General features: G+C 32.5%; 1 protein-coding gene across 2 annotated transcripts; it reads right to left on the minus strand.

Moving 5' to 3' along the window:
* Window positions 1-3,305: 3,305 nt before the first annotated feature.
* On the minus strand, window positions 3,306-22,262 carry LOC129803668 (fasciculation and elongation protein zeta-2). Of its 2 annotated transcripts, XR_008751881.1 has the most exons (5): window positions 21,605-22,262; window positions 16,444-17,030; window positions 16,280-16,369; window positions 8,585-8,806; window positions 3,306-4,507 (listed from the first exon to the last, which is right to left on the minus strand). XR_008751881.1 is itself a non-coding variant. In XM_055850390.1 (4 exons), exons 1-4 carry the CDS (start codon window positions 22,021-22,023, stop codon window positions 8,724-8,726), a joined length of 1,179 nt encoding a protein of 392 aa, XP_055706365.1. In that variant the 5' UTR covers window positions 22,024-22,261; the 3' UTR covers window positions 3,306-8,723. The 2 variants fall into 2 exon arrangements, 1 of the variants encoding a protein (XP_055706365.1); XM_055850390.1 differs by having other exon boundaries at window positions 3,306-8,806; window positions 21,605-22,261.
* Window positions 22,263-22,283: the final 21 nt, after the last annotated feature.

The raw sequence follows: 22,283 nt of genomic DNA on the forward strand, positions 1-22,283 counted from the left end.
TTAATTGCACGAAATATTTCCTGATCTAAAAATTGTAACAGAGCTATTATTTATCAAATTTAATTTACTGACTAAATTGAATTTCTTCTGGTCATTTAGATTTAATAACTGCCCAAATTGATTCTTTTGCTGATCAAATGAAAATTTTCTACTGACGATAATTGCTTTTTTTACGGACCAAATCTTATTTTTTTAACTGCTCAAAATCGGTTTTATTACCGGCTAAATTTGATTTAGTCACCAAATTGAATTTCTACTGCCCATTTTGAATCAATAACTGACTAGTTTGATGTTTTTGCTGACTAAATTTATTCACCAAATTTATTTTTTACTGACTAAAATTTATTTTTTTTTATCGAAGAAAATCTGTTTTCATACTGGTCAAATTTGATTTACCAAATTGAATTTCCATTAATTAGAAATTAATAACTGACCAGTTCGATTTTTTTGCTAGGCAAATTTACTATTTTACCCACGAAAATTATTTTTTTCGGACAAAATCTGTTTTCTTACTGGCTAAATTTGATTCATCGACTAAATTGGATATCTACAGCTTATTTTGAGTTGTAAACTGACTACTACTTTGAGTTTTTTTTTGCTGGACAATTTTACCCAGTGTCTTTCTAAGCAAAGTTGAAGACTAAATTGAATATTTACTGCCCATTTTAAGTTAATAACTGACCAGATTGATTTTTATGGTCCAAAACTCATTTTTACTAGTCAAAATCGGTTTTCTTACTGGCCAAATTTGATTTACTAACTAAATTAAATTTCTACTGCTCATCTTGAATTAATAACTGACCAGATTGATTTTTTACTCTCCTAAGCTCATTTTGTACTGATCAAAATCGATTTTCTTACTGACCAAATTTGATTTACTGAGTAAATTGAATTACTATTGCTCATTTTGAATTAATAACTGACCAGATTGTTTTTTTACTGTCCAAAACTAATTTTTTACTGATCAAAATCGGTTTTCGTACTGACCAAATTTGATTTACTGAGTAAATTGAATTTCTGCTTCCCATTTTTAATTAATAACGGACTGTATTGATTTTTTTACGGTCCAAAACTCATATTTTCTTATAAAAATCGGTTTTCTTACTGACCAAATTCGATTTACTGACTAAGTGGGAATATGAGAAAGTATGGCTTCAAATTTCAGAAAACTTGCCATGGGTTAGTAATTTACCGAAAGTTTTTTTTCTGACCAAAATTGATTTCAATTATCAAATGTGATTTACTAAATTGAATTTCTACTGCTTATGTTCAGTTAATATTGACAAGTTTGAAGTCTTTGCTAGTCAAATTTTCTATTTCGCTCACTAAACTTTACTGATAAACATTATTTTTTTACTGTTCACAATCGGTCTTTACTGGTGAAATTTGTTTTACTGACTAAATCAAATTTCTACTTCTGGGTTTTAGTTAATAACTGACCAATTTAAATTTTTTGCTTACTTAATAATTTTGCTTAATAAATTTATTTTTTATGAGTCTGACACACCTTTTAGATCAGGAAATTTCTTGAAATCGAAATTCACATCATTTTCTTGAATGTTTTGCCTATGTCTATCTTACTCTTTCGCATTCTTCTTTTTTCTTTGAACGTCATAACAAATTTAAGGGGGAGAAAGTTGACAGCCTGCGCGTATCTCGAAATCCACGCAATCTGCTTTTTTCGGCTAGCCCTCCCTGCATGCACTGGGGGCCATAATATTAGTTTCCCCTCCGTTTTTGCAAACGAAAGAGAAAAAACTATCCCAGCGTAACTAATGTCAATAGTCGATGCCTGTCATACGAAAGAAGAAGAACAAATTTAATTTAGTTTAATCCTCTTTTAAGAGTCTAAGAGTGGGATAGACATATAAAAAACGTTTGAGAAACGGATATGAATTTTGATTGCATGAAATTTTTCTGATCTAAAATATTTGCCGCAGAGATTACTGGCCAAATCTGATTTATCTGACTTATCAAACTCGATTACCGATCAAATTGAATTTCTACCGCTAATTTTCATTTAATAAAGGAACTGAATTTTTATGGCTGCGGCACACCTTTTAGATTAGGAAAATTTCATTAAATCAAAATTCACATCCCTTTGTTTCTCACACGATTTTCATAGGTCTATCTCATTCTTTTGCATTCCAAATACGATTGACCTAAATTTAATTTTTGTGATGTTTAAAAGAAGAAGAATGCAAGATTGAGATAGACATATGCAATAGTTTTGAGATAGAAAAGGATGCGAATTTCGATTTCATGAAATTTTCCTGATCTAAAAGGTGTGCTGGAGCCATTACTTACCAAATTTGAATTTATATTGACCAAATTTTGCTGATTCCTGACCATTTTTAGGGCTCTGGCACATTTTTTAAATCAGGAAAATTTCATAGTCGAAATTCACATCACTTTATCACAAAGGTTTTGCATATGTCTATCGTACTCTTTCGCACTCTGCTTCTTCTTTTGAATATCACGCCAAATTAAATTTAGTTCATTCCAATTTTGAGTGCGAAAGAGTGGGATAGATTAGGCGAACCTTTTGAGAAAGACAGGGACGCGAATTTTGATTTCATAAAATTTTACAGAGGTGTGCAGGGGCCGGAGGCATTACAGAAGGACTAATAATTCTTTTGCACTCCTTAACTAATCCGAAATTTTCCTCTACATTCTCTGAACTTTTGAGATTTTTACTCTGATTCTTTCCATTAGATTAGAGAATATTGCATATCCAATAAATCAAACTGCCCCTATGTACAAATCTCCCCGTTCTTCCCTATTTGCATCTTTTAGATCAGGAAAATTTCATAGTCAAAATTCACACTGTGTATCCTTCTCTTTCGCACTCTTCTTCTTCTTTTGAACATCACATCAAATTTGATTTAGTTCAATCCTATTTTGAATTCGAAAGAAATTTGTTTTCGTGAAATTTTATCGATTTCGGAAAAATGTTTCAAAGCCTAATTCTTTCAATATATTTTTTTTAACACTTCATGAAATTTACAAACAAAATCTGTGATTAGAATAAAAAACAGCAATCCTCGTGACTAAAATTCTTTATCTCCTGCAGTTTTTTTTGTTCGAAAAAAATTCAAATTTATCAACATAAACATATTTTTCTGACCAATTATGACTTAATTTATTCAACTTTTTTTTGTACATAAAAAAATTATGTGATTATAATTTTTTATGTCATCACTCCAACCATTGAACTTACCAGAATTGTCGGCTCTGCAAAGGCGGATGTAGTAAAAAGAATTTGAATGAAACGCATTGTTTAGCTTTCCTTTTTACTATGGCAATACTTTCAAAGCTTTTTATTCGTTATTCACTTGCAACATTACAAAGAATTTTACAGAAAATCCTCCATTCATTTCTCTCCAGCGAGATTCTCCCTTCTACTTTTTTTTTAAAATATCTTAATTTAATCATGTTTTTTCCTTTTAGTTACTAGTTGATTAAAACACGAAATTACACATTTATTTCGAGTTAGCGCTCGACGCAAAATAAAAATAAAACTTTGACTAATTTGTTTTTTAAGGCTCGGGCACACCTTTTAGATCAAGAAAATTTCATGAAGTCGAATTTCGGATCCCTTTCTTTCTCACATGTTTTGCATATGTTTTTCTCATTCTCTCGTACTCTTCTTCTTCTCTTAAAAATCACTCCAAATTCAATTTAGCTCAATCGAATTTAGTATGCGAAAAAATGAGACAGTCATTATACAAAACATGTGAGAAAGAAAGGGTTTCGAATTTCGACTTCATGAAATTTTCCTGTTCTAAAAGGTGTGCTGGAGCCATTAGAAGAAATATTCTTTCAATAAAATTTTTAATTAAATATCATAGTTGTGAGTAAATAAAACAAGGAGTCAAATAAAAAAAAAATCAAAAAAAAAATTGCAACAAAGAATATAAAAATATATAATAAAACTCTCTCGTATATATAATATATATAGAGTTGATATAGAATGAAATAAGAAGCTCTTATTAAGAGTTAAAAAGTTCTTTTTTTTTTACTGCATTAGAATCACGTTTAAATGTCTCACATTTTTTTTCTTGTCCGCCTCTCTTCATCAATTTTTTTTTTCTCTTCATCATGTAAAAGTGCTCCGAAGCTTGTACAAGTACATAGTTTGTTTTTCATATGTTACAATTACATAATATACATGTAAGAATTATTTATGGGTGTGAGTTTTCTTTGCTACACATCTAGAGGGAAAATTTTCACTTTTTTTTTTGCAACCTCCTTCAGTGACTAATAAATATCGAGAGGAATACAACATGAAAGAGGGATGAATTTTTTTTCATTAGAAATTCTTCTAAGTAGAACAGCATTTTACATTTTTTTTTTCCATTTAAATTAGCTCCCTATTTTAGCATCTTTTTTTTTTGTTCTCAAAAATCTCTTTTTGTTTCCTCTACAAAAAACACGGGATGATTTCAAGCCAATTTTCTTTTAAGCATCTCTTCCCACTTTTCGCAATTGCTTTTTCACTTTCATTCTAGAGTGCAAAAAAAAAAAAAAAGAAATTGTAGTAAAAATTGCAGCAAGAGTTAATAAGGTGACTATTGATTTTCCCATTCTCGAGACTTAATTTTCATGCCCCGATTAGAGAGACAATTTCAATAAAAGAGAGATCTAAATGCTATTTGATAAAATAAAACTATATAGCAATATAAACAATCAAGCACTTTTATTGCAGACTCGAGTGACTTTTATTGGGAACACCAAGTGCTCTTGAAGATCATGATATTTGTGCTGGAATTTTGTAGTTTCGATGGAAGATTATATTGAGGTTATGTTATTTCTAACCTCAAATTCTGGAATTTTTCTATTGAATGTCCATTCCATTGAGGTTATGTTGCAATGTTTTTAGAGAGAGCTCTCCGATTTTCGGCCCAGAAACAAAAAAGTTCGGGGTTCTAGAGGCCTGACGGTGGCGACCTCTTAAATTATTCAAAACGTGGTGGTTACCATGAGAATCTCTTTTTAGTGGGCATCAATTTCGTGGCGCTGCAGTATTATTCACCACATTTTCTCGACTCTTTCTCAACATTTTAACCATTAGGGTGGAATAACCGGCTATCGCCATGTTTAGGAAAAAATTAAATTCATTTAATCATAACTTTTGAATCCTTGTTACAAGATAAGTCAAATTTGACACAAAGTTACTTAGATGTATTGGCTCTATACGTGAAAACAATAATCCTAGAACATAACGCTGGACTACTTAAAAAACTGATTTTTATAAATAATGCAAAAATAACTATTTCGTCGCCACTTTTTACCACTTTTCGCCAGTTTTGTAAAATTTGTAACCACTTCTCGCCACCCACTTGAAAAGAACCACACTCGGTTATTTTAGGCAATGCTATGAAAAGAATACATTCACCATTTCTTTTTCCTTGTGATCACTTTATTATTACTCTCTTTAAATTATTTTTCTTCACTTTTATTTGAGAAATCAAATTATGGGGCTTTTGCAGAAAGTAAACAATGCAGATTTGACAACTGAGAATGTACGAAGTGAAGTTAGCGTCGCCTATTGAAAAGATATGGCGACAGGTGGTAAAATCAATTCCAGAATATTACCACTTCTCGCCATGCCTCATTTTTATACAAAAATAATATAAAATGAAATATTAATTGACTAAATACAAATTTTATGTATTCCACAAGTGCAATTAAATATTCAATACACAAATTATTTACCCAAATAGGTATTTTTGGCCTGATGAAAATTTGACGACACTTAGTACATTTGGTAATAGATGTTGGATTCGATGCACTTGCTTAAAATATTGCTCTAAAAAGTGATCAAAATCGTGAATCCAAAACGAATAATTATTATTTTTGGAATTTTCTTACAAGGTTGGTCTCAAAAAGCAAATGGCGGCCATTGGCGGGATAACCTCACATTTGACCTCTAGATTTTTGCGGACGAGAATTCCCATCAAGTTTGAACAAGTTTTTTGAAAATTTAAGAAAGAATTGTTTTTCAAATTTATGCAATCTGTAATTGTTAGTTATCATACTTATTGGCCCCGAGAGGTTTTTCCTTATTCGGGTCTAGAAATATCAAAAAAGTCACAATATCTTCAAGGAAGCAGAAAATCGAAAATTCAAGATTTTTGACCAAAAATATGTTAGCTCAGGAGTTGATTGGCATCCTGCAAAAAATATCCTAGATTTGGACATCCTTATAGTTTGTACTTATCCAGAAGAATCGGATTTTTATCGATTCTAAATAGTCCAAAAAAATTATTTTTTCCATGGGTACCCAGAGTCCCAAAGGAGACGAAAGAGTTAATTGATCCACTGTGAAAAAACTGATTTTAATTTTTTTTTAAATTAACTCGAAGCGAATTCTAACCTTAAAATACAAAGCAAACATTTTATTAAAACAGCTTGCTTATTGCCAAATGCTTCCTATATTTTCTGTTTAATTTTCTCAGCAATAATGTGTGAGAGATTTTCCTCAAAAACACCTTTATAAGCTGAATCTTCACCAAAAATTCACACAAAGTGCTCATTGGGCTTGAAAAGTTTCATTTATAACTTTATTTTTAAGGTTAGAATATTCTTTTTGAGGTTAAGTCTTATATAACCTGAAATTTTAGGAGAAATTCTTTGCCAAATTAGAGAATCCAGTTCATTTGTTTTAAATGCATCGTCGTTTGCTACGATTTCTTTCACATACAAAGGAAATTCACTTAGAACGCTTTCATTTTGAAGAAACGAACTATAAATTGGGATTTTTAGGTTATGTCAAAACATAACCTTAAAGGAAATATCTTTTACAATTGCACCTACAAAGAAAATTCAGTTGGAACACGTTCATTTTGAAGAAACAAACTAGAATTTGGGATTTTTAGGTTATGTTACAACATAACCTTAAAAGTAATATCTTTTACAAACTCATCTATCGAACACGGTCATGACGCGTCGTTTGTTACGATTGCACATACAGTAGAATCTCTCAAATTCGGGCATTTGGGACCGAAATGTCAACCAAATTAGAGAGAATTTCAGGCATCATATTGTTTGAAATGCAACGATCTTTTGTTTATCTGTATACTCATATTAAGTTTACATACTCATATTAATTGTAAATTTTATGAAAGCCCGTCAATAATGCAAAATCGCATTACAACTGAGACAAAACATGGCAAATTTGATCAAATTTTCTTCATTCGATATTCATAATCGAATTTGAAAAATGTCAACAAACCTTTTTTCGAATTTAACTGTCGTCCGAATTAAAAAGTAGCCCGATGTTAAAGGAGCCGAATTAGCGAGAGTCTACTGTACAAAGAAAATGCAGTTGGAACACTTTCATTTTGAAGAAACGAACTATAAATTGGAATTTTTAGGTTTTGTCAAAACATAATCTTAAAAGAAGTATCTTTTACAATTGCACATACAAAGAAAATTTAGGTGGAACACCTTCATTTTGAAGAAACGAAGTACAGTAGAGTTCCTCAAATTTGAACATCTGGGGGGTGCAGATGACATTTCTCACTCCCCAAATTTGAACGATATTTTCAAAAACGTAACGGAATTCATGTGAAATGCACTTTCCCTAAATTTAGAAAGATAACTTTAGGGAATATATCAATGCAATTTATTGTTAAAGAAATGGAATTTATTGAGGAAGTTAATATAATACGATAATATTGAGGAAACAAAAGAGAAAAATGGTTCTAATTCAGACTTTACGCAAAACTTTCTTTACATAACCTCAAATTTTACATTTTGAACTCAACTGTCGTTCAAATTTGAGGAGTTCAAATTTGAGGAACTCTACTGTAGAATTTGAGATTTTTAGGTTATGTCACAATATAACTTTAAAAGCAATATATTTAGAAACTCATCCATCAAACACCGTTTATAACACGGCGTTCGCTACGATTGCAGACACAAAGAAAATTCTGTTTCACTTTCATTTTGAAGAAACGAGCTATAAATTTGGATTTTTAGGTTATGAGAAAACATAACCTTAAAAGTGATATCTTTTACAAACTCATCCATCGAACACCAAGAAGCAAAATGGTACTTTCTAGCTTATTGTTCCTAAAGTGTAGAGCATTGCGTTCGCTTGGAAAAAGATTACTAAATTACTATTATTAAATGTGAGGTTAGGTTAGATTTAACCAATATTTGCAGCATATAGAAAAATTTAAATGAATGTAGAATTCCTACATTCATTTAGTTGTTAAAAATTGTTAATTGTTCCTTACCAAAATCCACAGAAATAAACCAACCATCTTTAGGTTATGTTAAATTGAGGTTATGTCAAACAAAACCCCATAACCATAACTTTGTCCATTTTTAGCAGTTCCTACATTAAAAATTTCCATAAAAGAAGCAATCTTGAAGACTGTAATTGGAAAGTGCAAATGATCTTTGCACTTTCTAAAATAAAGCATTGATTGTTCCAATAAAAATTACCAGAATCTGTGAAATAATTCAATCAATTGTTAGTCAATTGGGACAAAAATTGATTGATTTCCCCTTAAATTCTATTAGCAATAAATTTGTGACTAGGAAAAGATAGTTTAGATGGGAATATAGTCACCGAGATTCTTCGAAATTTGCCGCATTTTTGCACTCTAAGTCACTTCTAAAATAAAATTATAGCACAATTGTGATTCATTCATCAGCACATCCACCCCCACTTTCCGGCTCTTCGTCCATGCCACACGCTGAGCCACTGTCTATGTCGGACACAGCACTTTGAGTATGTAGTCTGTTAGGAGAGTGGGAACCGTTGGACTGTCTTCATTTATTGCCTTGAGAACTGCAAAAGACACAATAAAAAGCAATTTGCAAAAGAAAACTCTATAAAATCCACCAAAAAAAAAGCTGCAAAAGAGCGAAACAATGGCCAGCAGACTGATGCACCAAATAGTCCATTTTGTGAAATCAATTTTCACTGAAATTCTCTATGTTCTTTCCCATTGAAAAGTCTCTCAAATTGAGGTGTGGTGGTTAACTGTAGAGTAACACGCGAGACAGTTCTTTTTTTTTGTACCTGGCTCGCAATTCACATTATAAATAATCATAAAAATCCCACAAGATATTATACATTTTGTGGTGTATTTCACGCTACTTCACACAAAGAATTCTTTGTTGTGCCCTTTTCACGGCAATTCCGCCGCAATTTTCCCGAAGAAAATTTCTTTTTTTTTGTCAAGGCCATTGATTGTTTACGAAAATGCCAAGAATATGCAAAAAAAAAAACAGTGCTCGATTTGCTTTAAAGACTACAATTAATTGTCTATTGGAAAAAAAAACAGATGAAATTTTTAGGTAACCAAAAGGGAATTCGAACCCAGTAGGGCGATTCTGTAACGATATGACAATGTCATACGACAATATCATATATCAAATGAACATTGCAAGAAGTTCTATAAAGCTCTTTTGACTGATATTAATCAAATTTCTGATTAGATCTTCTGAATTTAACACATAAAAAAATGAATTTGTCATATGACTTTGTCATACTGTTACAGAATTCGCCAACAGGACACTTGGATTATATACCGGATATTCTATACCATGATCCAAAAAAAAACAGACTGTAATATGATTTACGGTCAATAGATTGGATAACTGAAGAAATGAACACGGATTTGACCTTTGACCTTTGAGGTTTTATGAGAAAATGAAGGAGAAGGAGTCAAAGGTCAAATCCGTGTTCATTTCTTCAGTTATCAAAAAAACAGACCTTCCAGAAAAATCCCTTACCAAATAAAAGAAAACAGTGTAAAACTCGACATTGATCCTCGTTATTAAAAAAAAAAAACATTGATTGATTCTCCAAAAGTGTCTCGGCTAAAAGTTAAAAGTACTTTGTGAGCCTAATCACAAGTAGATTTTGATTCTCCAATAGTGTCTTGGATGAAAGGTAAATGGAACTCTATTTGCACAAAAAGTCGTTGATGTTCGAAGAATTCAAATTCAATTTCGAATTTTCATACTAAATTTTCGAACAAGATGGGGAAAATTTATCAAATATCACACTAAAAAGCTGGCAAAAGGGTTACTCAGTGATTATGGAGTGATTAAATAATGGGACAAGAACAGCAAGCGTCGTTGTTCTACTTTTTTCCTCACAACAATGTGAAGACCGTCACATTTTGACACTTGAGCACTTCGAAATTCGAACAGGACATACCTCATCCACCTTGCGAAAGTATTAAGAAGTAAGAAAGTCTCTTTTTTGGCTCTTCAAATAGATTTTCGAATTTTTCAAGATCTACTTCTGTACGGAAAGTGTATTTGCAAAAAATGTCGTTCATGTTCGAAAAATTCAATTACAATTTCGAATTTATATAACAATTTTTCGAGTAAGATAAAGAGCTATCGAAAGAGTTGCTCAATAACTATAAAAGAATTTATTAATGGTAACATGAGCATTATGAACCATGTTGACACTTTAGTCTACCTTCCGAAATCGATCTTCGAATGCCTTTTTAACTCTTTCGCGTCCATAGGGTAATGTCATGACTCGGGGAAAAAAGTTTTTTTTGGGTATTTACATTAATTGAAATCTATCTGTTCGTGCACGACATCATAATAGAAGGATGTAAGATTCTTGGCTCATTTTCTCAAGACTCCAGTTAGATTTCAATTAATGTAAATAGCCAAAAAGAAACTTTTTTCCCCGGGTCATATATGACCCTATGGACGCGAAAGAGTTAATGGGGAAATTTCGACTGTGAGTGCTATGAATAGTTCATTTCAAGTCCTTCATTTTTACTGCTCGAACTCAAAGATAAAACAGTCATATGATCGTCGTTTTTTTTTCAACTTGTCACCGTTCTGGAGCTTAAACAGTAAAAGATATCAGCCACTGGTCTTCGATGAACCCCAATAAAAAAAAAACAATATCTCCAGATATTTTTTTCACCCCTCTTCAGCCTCTCCAAAACCATGTTTTGCCGGTTTTTTCAAAATTGGCGCAAGTTTTTTCAATGATTTTCCGATATGTTTTAGAGAGGTTAATCCAGGCGAACACTTCGTCCAAATATACCTATAACCGCAAAATTCGCCATTTTGAAATATTGAAGATTAAAGGTCACTCTGGAGGGCTCATTTTACAATCGATTTGGTTAAATTTGGATTTTTTGGAAAGGTATTGAAATTCTGAACCCGGTTGTAGGGTGAAGTCTACACTTGTGGACGTTATACACTTATGGACAGCATGCAAAAATCTTAAGTTCTTACGTAAAACAGATTTCGAAAAGTCATAAAATTATTAGTTTATGATGTAATTAACAATATTTTGATTTTTCGATATAATAACTTAAGATTTTTGCAACTTGTCTATAAGTGTATAGCATCCATAAGTGTAGACTCCACCCTAGAGGTCTTCATCGGTAATGAATCGGTTAAGTACCATTTTTTTTTTTAAATTTTCGAATGCTTTTGTGATTTATGAATTAATTTGATCTCTATTAGACCAGTAGGGAAATTCTGTAATTTTCGTGGCATTATGTCTTCTTCTTCTTCTATTTTATCTAAGACTGTCGTACTCTTCTTCTTCTATTTTATGTAAGGCTGTCGGACTCACTCGGGTCAACCTGACAATGCCATTCGAGCTTTTTTTGTCATATCATATGTGTTCGAAAATGCAATTCATTGAATTTTTAATGAAATCCTTTTACTTGATGATTTTATGAAAACACAGTACGTCTTGGTTGATTTGTTTAACAAAATTCATAGTCATTTGAATTGCCAGAAATCTCAAATATGTGACTTCTGAACAATTCCACGTGAGCTGAAATGGCAATGTCACTTCTAAAGAATCGCATTTTCGTAAAAGCTTTCCTAAGATTCGAACCCAATTTGTCATATCGCATTGCCAGAACATTACAGAATTCCCCTCCAGTAAGCACTAAAAGACCATGCGAAAAACTAATTGACAGGGAGCTCTATCTTGTGAGTTCGAGCATTCAGCAAAGCTGGGACGCTTTGCCATCTCGTTTTTTTTTTCTCTATCAAGACTAAAATCGATTCACATTATTGACCACGAAAAATGCAAAATACCGTTTAATCTAAATTACAGGCGCGAAACAAATTGCAATCAAAATAATAACCAGTTGTAACAATTAATCTGTTTTAGTCAATATATTTTTAAAAATACACAATACATAAAAAATATCTGTAAGCTAAAGAAATATTTAAAAAAAAAATTTAAATTAGCCGAGACACATACCCTAAAATTTAAACGTTTCTTTAAAAATTCATTCTCTGGTTGTCAGTTTCCAGAATTATTGATTTCAAGAACTGTCAAGATTAGTATATTTAACTGTCAAGATTAGTGTGAAATATCACTGAAACCTTTGAGTTGATTTGAAACTTTAACTTTTTTCTCTGAAGAATAAATCGATTCAGCATGGTTAGAGCTATGATCACTTTAATAAAAAAAAAAGACTCTGTTTCACTTTTTTATGGATGCAAAAGAAGTTTACAATCAAAATCATAACCCGTTGTAACGATCAATGTGTTATATTCAATAAAGCGTCAAAATATGAGAAAAGAAGAAAATTGTAAGTCAAAAAATATTAATTAAAATTTTAATAGTTAGCCAAGACACGTACCCTAAAACTTAAACGTTTCTTAAACCCTGTATTACTTTGTATTCTTTCCTTATTTATTCCTTTTCATTTGATAGAGAGAAAATATATAGTTGTTGTCCATGATGTAAGAAAAACCTTGAATTTCGAGACAAACGCATTTGAGCTATATCTGGCATGTGTCTCGACTAACTTACTTTTCTTGTATTTAATTTACCCTAAGTCATAGAGGGAAGTGGAGCAGCTTTAAAAATGAGATTTTTTCTCCTGTTTTAAAAATGGAACTGACCTCACCGTGATACAATTTGTCTCCACAAACCATTTAAATTACGATCTTTAAAATTATTTCACTTTCCAATTCGTCCATCGCCACCTTAGCGCCCTTTCCGACCTCCAGGACAAAATTATGTAAATGCCTCTTTACTGAATATTCTACTATCTTGCAATTTCGTCATCACTTTGGCATAAAATTCATGTTGTTATTAATTTGGAACGAGTTCTAGAACATCGAAAAACAAGCATGGAAAATCTTAGATAATTGGCGCAATATTTTGTATTTCAATTATCTTCATAATCATTATTATCGGCATTTACCGAAAATATGAAATTTGTTTCATAATTTACAACACGGTCTTTGTGTCCGAGAAGAGAAATTTAGTGCTAAGTGAATATTAATCTGTGATTTTCTTCTGTTTGTTCAATGGTAATATTTACCAAGTTAAATATTTGTCCTTTGGGAAATTCACTATTCAATTAATATGCATCTTATGTAAATGTTTCTTAAGCAAATGTAGATTGTGTAATGACCCTCTGAGTCTGGTTAAAAGTGATTTTTATTTGAATGATGTTTAACTCCATGATTTTATTGATTTACAAGCGCACAAAGAGGGAGACGAGATAATTTAGTTCAATAAAAATATTTAGCTGCCACAGCAGGAATTTTCATTTTACCATCTAAATTGCCCTCGTTTGCATTTATCAATTAACACTGGACGGATGATTTAGAGAAAGTGTTATGACGCTAAAAGTGCAAAATGAAACAATAACTAATGTTTTACTTTTTGTGCAAAAGAATTTGCAATTTCGTGATGATTTTTTTTTCTTGCAGCATGAAACAAGTGTTTCTTCTGCTCATGTGGAACATTTATGATAAGCATTTTGAAATTGAATTTGCTGTTGGAACAAGAAGATCTCGTGCAGGAAGTGGGCACTTTGTTGAATTTGCCACAATTTCACCCTCTTTTCTCTGTTTTCTTAAAGTTTTTTTTTTCTTTGGCAAAATCAATGAGAAGATAACACCGCAGCTTGAATGCATTTTATGGATTGACAGAATGAATTAAAGCAAAATTTCAGTAAAGTCTGAACTTAGGTTTTAAGCCGAGACACCAACCAATTATTTTCCCTGGACATCAACTGATTTACTGAGACATTTAACATTTTGTCTGAATGTATTAACAGAATACGGAGCACACTTCTATTGAAATATTTAGCGTCAATTTTGGCATCAGCTTATCATTAAGATAATACAAAAAAGCAAATTAGTCGAGACACATACCAGATATCTGGAAGAAATGAAATATTCTTTCCGTACAGACGTAGATCTTGAAAAATTCGAAAATCTATCTGAAGATCCAAAAAAGAGACTTTCTTACTTCTTAATACTTTCGCAAGGTGACGGAAGTTACATCCTGTTCGAATTTCGAAGTGCTCAAGTGTTAAAATGTGACGGTCTTCACATTGTTGTGAGGAAAAAAACTGAACAACGACGCTTGCTGTTCTTGTCCCATTACTTAATCACTCCATAATCACTGAGTAACTCTTTTGCCAGCTTTTTAGTGTGATATTTGATAAATTTTCTCCACCTTGCTCAAAAATTTAGTATGAAAATTCGAAATTGAATTTGAATTCTTCGAACATCAACGACTTTTTGTGCAAATAGTTCCATTTACCTTTTATCCAAGACACTATTGGAGAATCAAAATCTACTTCTGTTTGGGATCATTCAGAATAATGCATTTGTAGCTTAATTCTTACATTATTTACAATACCTTTACTATTTCTTAAGAATAAAATGAGTTATAGAGATTACCCAGGCTGCATTCCTAATAACGGGTTTTCAAGGTCAAAAGTTAAAAAGGGCTCTAGAGACAGCATTTATCAATCAAATGGTATCATATTTTGGCATGTTGTAAAGGTCTTGGCATTTACGATAAAACTAAACCGGTTTCAATCGGTTCTGAACCGATAATGAACCGGTAACTAATTTTTATTCGAAATTCAATTACATTCCTCCTGAGGTGTATTTTAGGCAATGTTTCGAGTGATTTATAAATCGATTCCAATCTGTTGTAAACCGGTTCTGAACCGGTCTACAATTAATCGGTCGGAAAATTAATCTTATTACCTTTGAAATTATTTTTGGGGATTTTTTCGTTATTTATAAACCGGTTCCAAACGATTCTGAACCGGTAATGACCAATATCTAATTTTTATTTGAAATTCAAATATATTCCTTTATAGGTGTATTTTGGGCAGTATTTTGAGTAATTTATAAATCTGTTCCAATCGGTTGTGAACCGGTAATGAACCAATTATGAAACGACAAGTATTTTTCGTCCGAAAATTAATCTTATTAGCTTTGAAACTATTTTTGGGGATTTTGTTTTAGTGATTTATAAATATTTTCCAAACGGTTCTGAATCGGTTATGAACCGGTTCCTGACCAATATCTAATTTTTATTTGAAATTCAAATATATTCCTTTATAGGTGTATTTTGGGCAGTATTTTGAGTAATTTATAAATCTGTTCCAATCGGTTGTTAAGCGGTTCTGAAACGGTAATGAACCGATAAGTAATTTTGGTCCGAAAATTAATGTTATTACCCTTGAAATTATTTTTAGGGATTTTTTTAGTGATTTATAAATCGGTTCCAATCGGTTGTGAACCGGCGATGAACGGATGAGTTAATTTTCGTCAGAAAATCAATTCTATTACTCCATAAGCTATTTTAGGAGACCTTTTGAGTGATTTATGAATCGGTTTAAATCGGTTGCGAACCGGTAACGGTAAATGATGCGAAAGTACTTTTGAGATATAGCATCTCAAAGGTATAGTTCGAGTACTTCGCAAAGCCTGGGACGTTTTGCAACTCTTTTTATAAGAAAGCATCTTTGATCATCAAAATCTTATGCTGTTTTTGTCAATTAATTCTAATATTTTAAGAAAATGTTTATTATTTTGCCTTTTGTATGGGACAGCGCCTGTAAAGTAGGCAAATTCGTTTTTTTTGTTTTTTGACATTTAAGTGGCCATAGCTCGAATACTACTGAACCGATTTAATTCTTCCTTAAGAAAAAGTTAAAGGTCTTTGAATGACCGACAATTATCTAGAACAAGAAAAGTTTGTATTATCACCGCTAGAGGCGCTGTAGTCAAAAAATAAAAAAAAAGATTGAAAAATCTCGAGAATCTAAAGATTTTTTACGATGGCTTTTTTATTCAAAATAAAATAATCATCGTTAAAATTCCTAAAAAAATATTCATTTAAGGATAAATCTGTAAAGTGTTTCCATAATTTTTGACACTGTCTCCACTTGCGTGTGAATTAGAACCCACTCAGACTCTTGCCATTGTTCTTTGGTGACACAAATCACAAAACAAAAAAAATGCAGAAAAAAGAGTGACTTACTCTTGATGAGAATCTGGAGAATGTGATGAGGTGGCGGTCCATCTTCCATGTGATATGGAATAACCGTTGTGAGGTACTTGGGTTCAGCGTCTGAAAAGTTTAAAAAAAAGAACAAATTCCCAGTGTAAAAATCTTCTTCAATTCATTCATTCGTGGCATTTTACCTTGTCGATTCTTGTCGCGCTTTCTCTCAGTGTGATACTGTCGACGTCGATTCTGGACAGCCAAGAGGAGCGAGATGAATGAGTTCTTGAGCTCCTTCTCAAATTCCAATTCATCCCTGGCCGCCAGTTCGGCAATCAGGGTCTCTGAGTATTCCCGGAACAGCACCTCCATTTCCATGTAGAGATCATTGAGCTGTGAGATTGTGAGCGTCTTCAGTTTGTCCTCATAGAAGATCTCACCGAATATTTCTTTGGTCTTCTCCAGTCTGGTGCTTTCTGTTGGTGCCTCTTCCTCCTCAATTGACGACACCTCATCCATTATATCCACAATCTCCTTAATCACCTCTTCAGCCGTCTTAATCGGCTCCACTGTCTCACTGGCCAGGTCATTGAGGATGAGTGTATGCATATCCAAGTCATTGGCCACAGCCTCATCCTCTGAACACAAATCATTCACCTCGCTTTCGCTCTTCTCTGCTGACCTTTCATTTAGATTCAGCGTCGGTAACTGCATCTGGCGCGAGAAGGACTTACTCCAGTCGATCGGGAGGATGTTCCCAAAGTTTCCCGTGATTGTCCACCACATCCTCGATTTTCGCAAAATTCACAAAAAAAAACAGCAAAACTAAAGGGGCCATTCATTGAGGGCATAGGGTACGGATTTTCTTAAAAATATTTTTCTCTCACAATTTGTAAATTATTTTAAATAAATGATTGAGAGACCTTGCTATGAGGGGTAACTCATTATCAAAATACTAAACCTTTAGCCAATAAGCGTTCAGAAAATCGAAATTACCTCTTAGAATTAATAAAAGACTTCTAATAACGCAGATTTTCATTCAAATACAGAAATATTTCTAAAAATTCGAAATCGTTTTTATGAAACACAGAAATCTTTCTATGAACGCGAAAATGTATTAAAAAAAAACATGGAAACGCTTACTAGGGTAGAGTAAGTACTTTTCGCCACCTTAAGGTTTGACACCCTTATAATTCTTACACTTTTTGTCGAAATAAAATGAAATTTTGTGTACAAGTGCTTTGAAACATTGTCTCTCTATTGAACCAGAAGACTTTCCGGGAACTGTTGAGTATCTGATTGAAAAAGTACATTTCCTTCAACAATGCATGTTTCAGTACTTTTCGCCACCTTGTAAATACTTTTTCGCCACTTTGTAAGCACTTTTTCGCCACTTGTTTTCAAGTGATTTTTAAGAAACAGCAGCTTTCGAAAACTCCCAATAGTACACGGTACAGTACTTTTCTTATTTAACCCTCTAACGGTGTTTTCTTTAATATGCGAAAAAAAGTTCTAAAACAATGTTTTCTAGGATAATTATGATCCAATAAAGTCGAAAAAACCATCCATTCTTCATTATCTTTTTTAGTTTAGGCGCTAGGTGAGAATATATAAAATGTTTTGAAACTTTTTTTGCTTCTAAAATTCTCATTTTTAGTTTTTTCAAATTTTTTAAATAAAATATACAAAGTAGAATGACATATCTTTCAGTAAAAAATAAATTTATTTTAGTCAGATAACTTTACATCGGTATTTTTATGGAAATTGGAAATGAGTTTTTTTTGCACAAATATTTTTTGTTGCTTTTTCTCTGACCTGTCACACAAAACTGGGAATAGCAACAAAACGAAGAGTCAAAATAAGTTCAAACTTTCAAGAGATGTTTATAAGACTATTACCGAGGACACTATAGCACTTTTAAATAAATAAAACCTTTATAGTCGCTGTAAATGTGATTTTTGTGAAGACCGCCTGGAGGCGGTCTTACCCGTTAGAGGGTTAACAACACCGATATTAGACAATTATGAGAGTATTTCGAATGATTTTTTGCACATTTTTTATTTGCGACAAAAATCAATTGAAAATTACGCCTGTTTCAACTAAATTCCGCGAGGAGCGCCACTTGTAAAATGCTTGGAAAAATGAGTGACGAAAAGTATTTACACAGCTGAAAAAAGTAAGCCCTATTTCACCACATCCGTATTTCTTTATTTTTTTGAAAAACATTATTAAAAATAATATTACAAAAAAGCTTAGTTAATAACAGATTGACTTTCAGGGAAAAAATATCGAATACTGTACTGAAAAACATAAAATAATGCAAGACAATTTGTCTGAGCGTTGACAAGTTTATTAAGAACTCCATATTTTTTTTGGTGACTGTTCATCTTGTCGACAATTTCTTTAATTAACTTGCAAATAATCTAGTCGGTGGAGCATCTGATATGGTTTTCTGATTCATTTGGCTAGAGGTCACGAAATAACACTCATTTCCTAGTTCCACGAACTCATAATTTTCTTAAAATGTGATTTTAATTTAGGTGGTGAAAAAGGGCTTACTGGCGAAAAAGTACTGACTCTACCCTATGAACGCGAAATCCCGGAAATCCCTCAAAATTCTCGAAATACGGAAATGTATCACGAAACACAAAAAATGTTTCTAATATCGTGAAAGCGCGGTCAAGAAACACAATAAAAAAATTTTTCTAGAAATGCAGAATTGCATAGAAAAAGCACAGATTCTATTCTAGAAACATGGAAACGCATTCAAAAAATATAGAAACGCTTCCAAAATTTCGAAAATGCATTTAAGCAACACGGAATTCTACAAATACGTAAATGTTTTTAGAACTGGGAATCACATCCAAGAATGTAGAAAAATTGCTCTAAAATTGCGGAATATCATTCAAGAAGTTCAGAAACGATTCTAGGAACGTGGGAATGTATCTATAAAACATAAGAATGTTTCCAAAACATACAGAAATGTATTCAAGGAACACGGAAACCAAAAAACCAGAAATGTTTTTAAAATTGGGAGTAGCATTCAAGAAACACAGAAATTATTATACTAACACGGAAACGCATTTAAAGAACACAGAAACGTTTCTAATACCTCGGGAATCCATACAAAAAACACGGAAATATTTCTAGAAACGCGAAACGGATCCATAAAACACCGAAACGTCCCCAAACACATGGAAATATATTCAAAAAACCCAGAAATATTTCTAAAAACAAGTAAATATTTTTAGAGTTGTAAAGCGGATCCATGAATTTGCATTCGAGAAACAAAGAAACTATTCTGAAAACTCAAAAACGCATCCAACAACAACAGGAGTGTTTCCAAAACTTACAGAAGTATTCAAGGAACACGGAACTGTTTCTAGAAAATCGGAAATGTTTTTAGAACTAGGAATCGCATTCAAGAAACACAGAAATTATTATAGAACAACGGAAACGCATTTAAAGAACACAGAAACGTTTCTAAAACCTCGGGAATGCATACAAAGAATACGGAAAAATTTATATAAACCTGAAACAGAAACGTTTCTGAAATCAAGACAATTTCAGAATTAATTTCAGGATCCAAAAGAATGATAGAAGCTTTTCTAAAAATTATGAAATCTCATCTAAGAAATAGAGAAAAACCTCGAGAATCGCAGAAATACTGTCAAATATCACTAAATATGTTTCTTTTTTTTTTTTCAATAAATGGGTTTTCATGTTGATAGTAGGTTAAGATTAAGGTATTCTAACAACTCACTAATTACACAGTGCAACAAAATGAAACTTTTTTCTTGGGATGGAAAATAATGAGTAGTTTCTTGTTCCTTGGTATGTCCTGAACATTTCTCCCGAAGAAACTTGTGAGATATCTTAAGAAAAAGATCTTTAAGAAATTTTTCGAAATATTTGAAAAAGAGTTGTTTGTAATTAATAACGGTACATCCTAGGATGTTGGTATCAAAGGATAACTCAAGGATGTGTAGAGGATTCAAGGACATTTTTCCTGGAACTTCGCATATCCCTATCCCTTCATTTTTTAGATTTGCTTCATAAACTTCTAAATATCCTCCAAATCCATGAAAAGGATTCGTGGGACGACTTGAATCCTTTACAAAAATAATCTCCTGAATATCATAGGTTCGTAAAATATAACGTTATCCAGAAATTACGTATTTGAATGACTTATGAACCACAGAATTTTCTCTCAAAAATTCATTATTTTATTTCAAGTAATAACACTTTTCTTATTACTTGATTTGCGTCTCAAAAATGAATCACAAATGTTTCTCCTTTAAAAATTTACATTCCTGATTAATTTCGTCAGGCTTACCCTTAAGTACGATATGAACTCAAAACAATGAATCTCGGTATGGTTAATAATAATAAATTCCAATTGGATTTTAGTCATTTTAAATTAAAAAAAAAATCTGACAAATTATTGAAACATCAAAAGTTTGTTTGATCAACGCTAGAGGCGTTAAAACGGTGTTTTTTTTCTAGTTAAAACTATTATGGCGCGTCTAATGTTCCGGCGCCCAACAAGAGGTTCAAGAGGTTATATAATAGAGAGCGCCCTAAACTTATGTTCTTTAATTTCGATTTGGTCTTCAACCAATCTATTTCTGTGTTAGATAAAAGTCATTTTATCAAGGGAACAAAATGTGTCTTTTCTCAGGAGTGAGTTTTCCTCCAGCTAGAGGATTTTCCGCCCAATATACGTGCATAGCAGAACGGCAACGAAGCCTGGGATAAAGATTTATCTAAAATTTTCCTTACCTTCCTTAGGTAAGCCATAACATATTATTAATTTTCCTTAATTTAAATAAAATTACTATCGCAGTACAGTGCTGTCTCTCTATATGCACACTCTCTATATGCACAGCTTTTGTGTCGGTTGCATTCAAAATCAATTTGTTTACATTTTGACAAAGTAATAAAGACAATAATTTTCTTGTTAACTAATTTTTCTTGTTTTTAATTTTCTTAATTTCATTTTTTCTGTCTCATATTATATTTAAAATAACACGGGAAATTCTAGAACAATAAAAAAATGATAATTTATTAAAAGAAAGAAAAAAACCGTTGGAAATTTCAAAAAAAGTTGTGCATATTCAGAGAGAGAACTGTCAAAAAAAGTACCCAAACTGTGCATATAGCGAGACAGCACTGTAGTTTTTAGAAACATATGTATTCTTAATGTTTTTAAAATAAAAAAAAATTGTAAAATAATTCGGCCAAAAGGGTCTTTGGAACGGAATGACATGCCCCTTAGACTTGGAAGAATTTTAATTAAATCCTCCCTTTTTCGATTGCTTTTGCACAGAATGGGATTAAGAGGATAGAATGGTTACTCACTGGCACTCATTCATGATGTCCTCCTGACTTCTGATCTGGACTGGAGCAAGATTAGCGACGGATTCCTCATAATTGCCGAAGCATTTAGTGATTTTCTCGTCAAATGTGTTGACTAGATCTTCGAGGCTACCCGAAAAAGCCTCATTGAAGTTATCGTTCTCCTTGAGGATGAGATTGACGGCAGTGGAGGTGGTTTCCGGAAGGGTGGGAGCCTCCTCTGCGCAGATTGTCTCAGATGGCACATTCCCGTTCTCCTTGAGATTCATCTCGAGGTCGCGATTGGTGAGATGTGGGCGAATATTGGTCAGATTGGTGGATTGATACTCCAGGGGACCCCATTCGTCAGTGTCCTCAAACTCAAATTGAGCCAGAGGAGCCTCAAATTTCAGTTCAGCCATCTTGGAAGCCAAGTCCCGCATCGCAATCGCAAACCCCAGAAAATCAATAAAATCCAATCTACACTGCTATTTTGCCCACTAAACCCTCACGCACACCTGCCACACTATTCCACTTCACGCCACTGCAATCTTCACACCTTCACGCGTGAATTTTGGGCACGAAAACCTTGTCTTTCTGGACCACGACACGGATTTTATTTGCTGAAAGTGAGCACTGCAAAACAGACGACACTACGCTGAAGATTCTACTGCGCCTTTACTAAAAGGAGAAACTGGTTAAC

This window comes from Phlebotomus papatasi, chromosome 2, assembly GCF_024763615.1.
Source record: "Phlebotomus papatasi isolate M1 chromosome 2, Ppap_2.1, whole genome shotgun sequence".
In the NCBI taxonomy this organism is placed as follows: Eukaryota; Metazoa; Arthropoda; class Insecta; order Diptera; family Psychodidae; genus Phlebotomus; species Phlebotomus papatasi.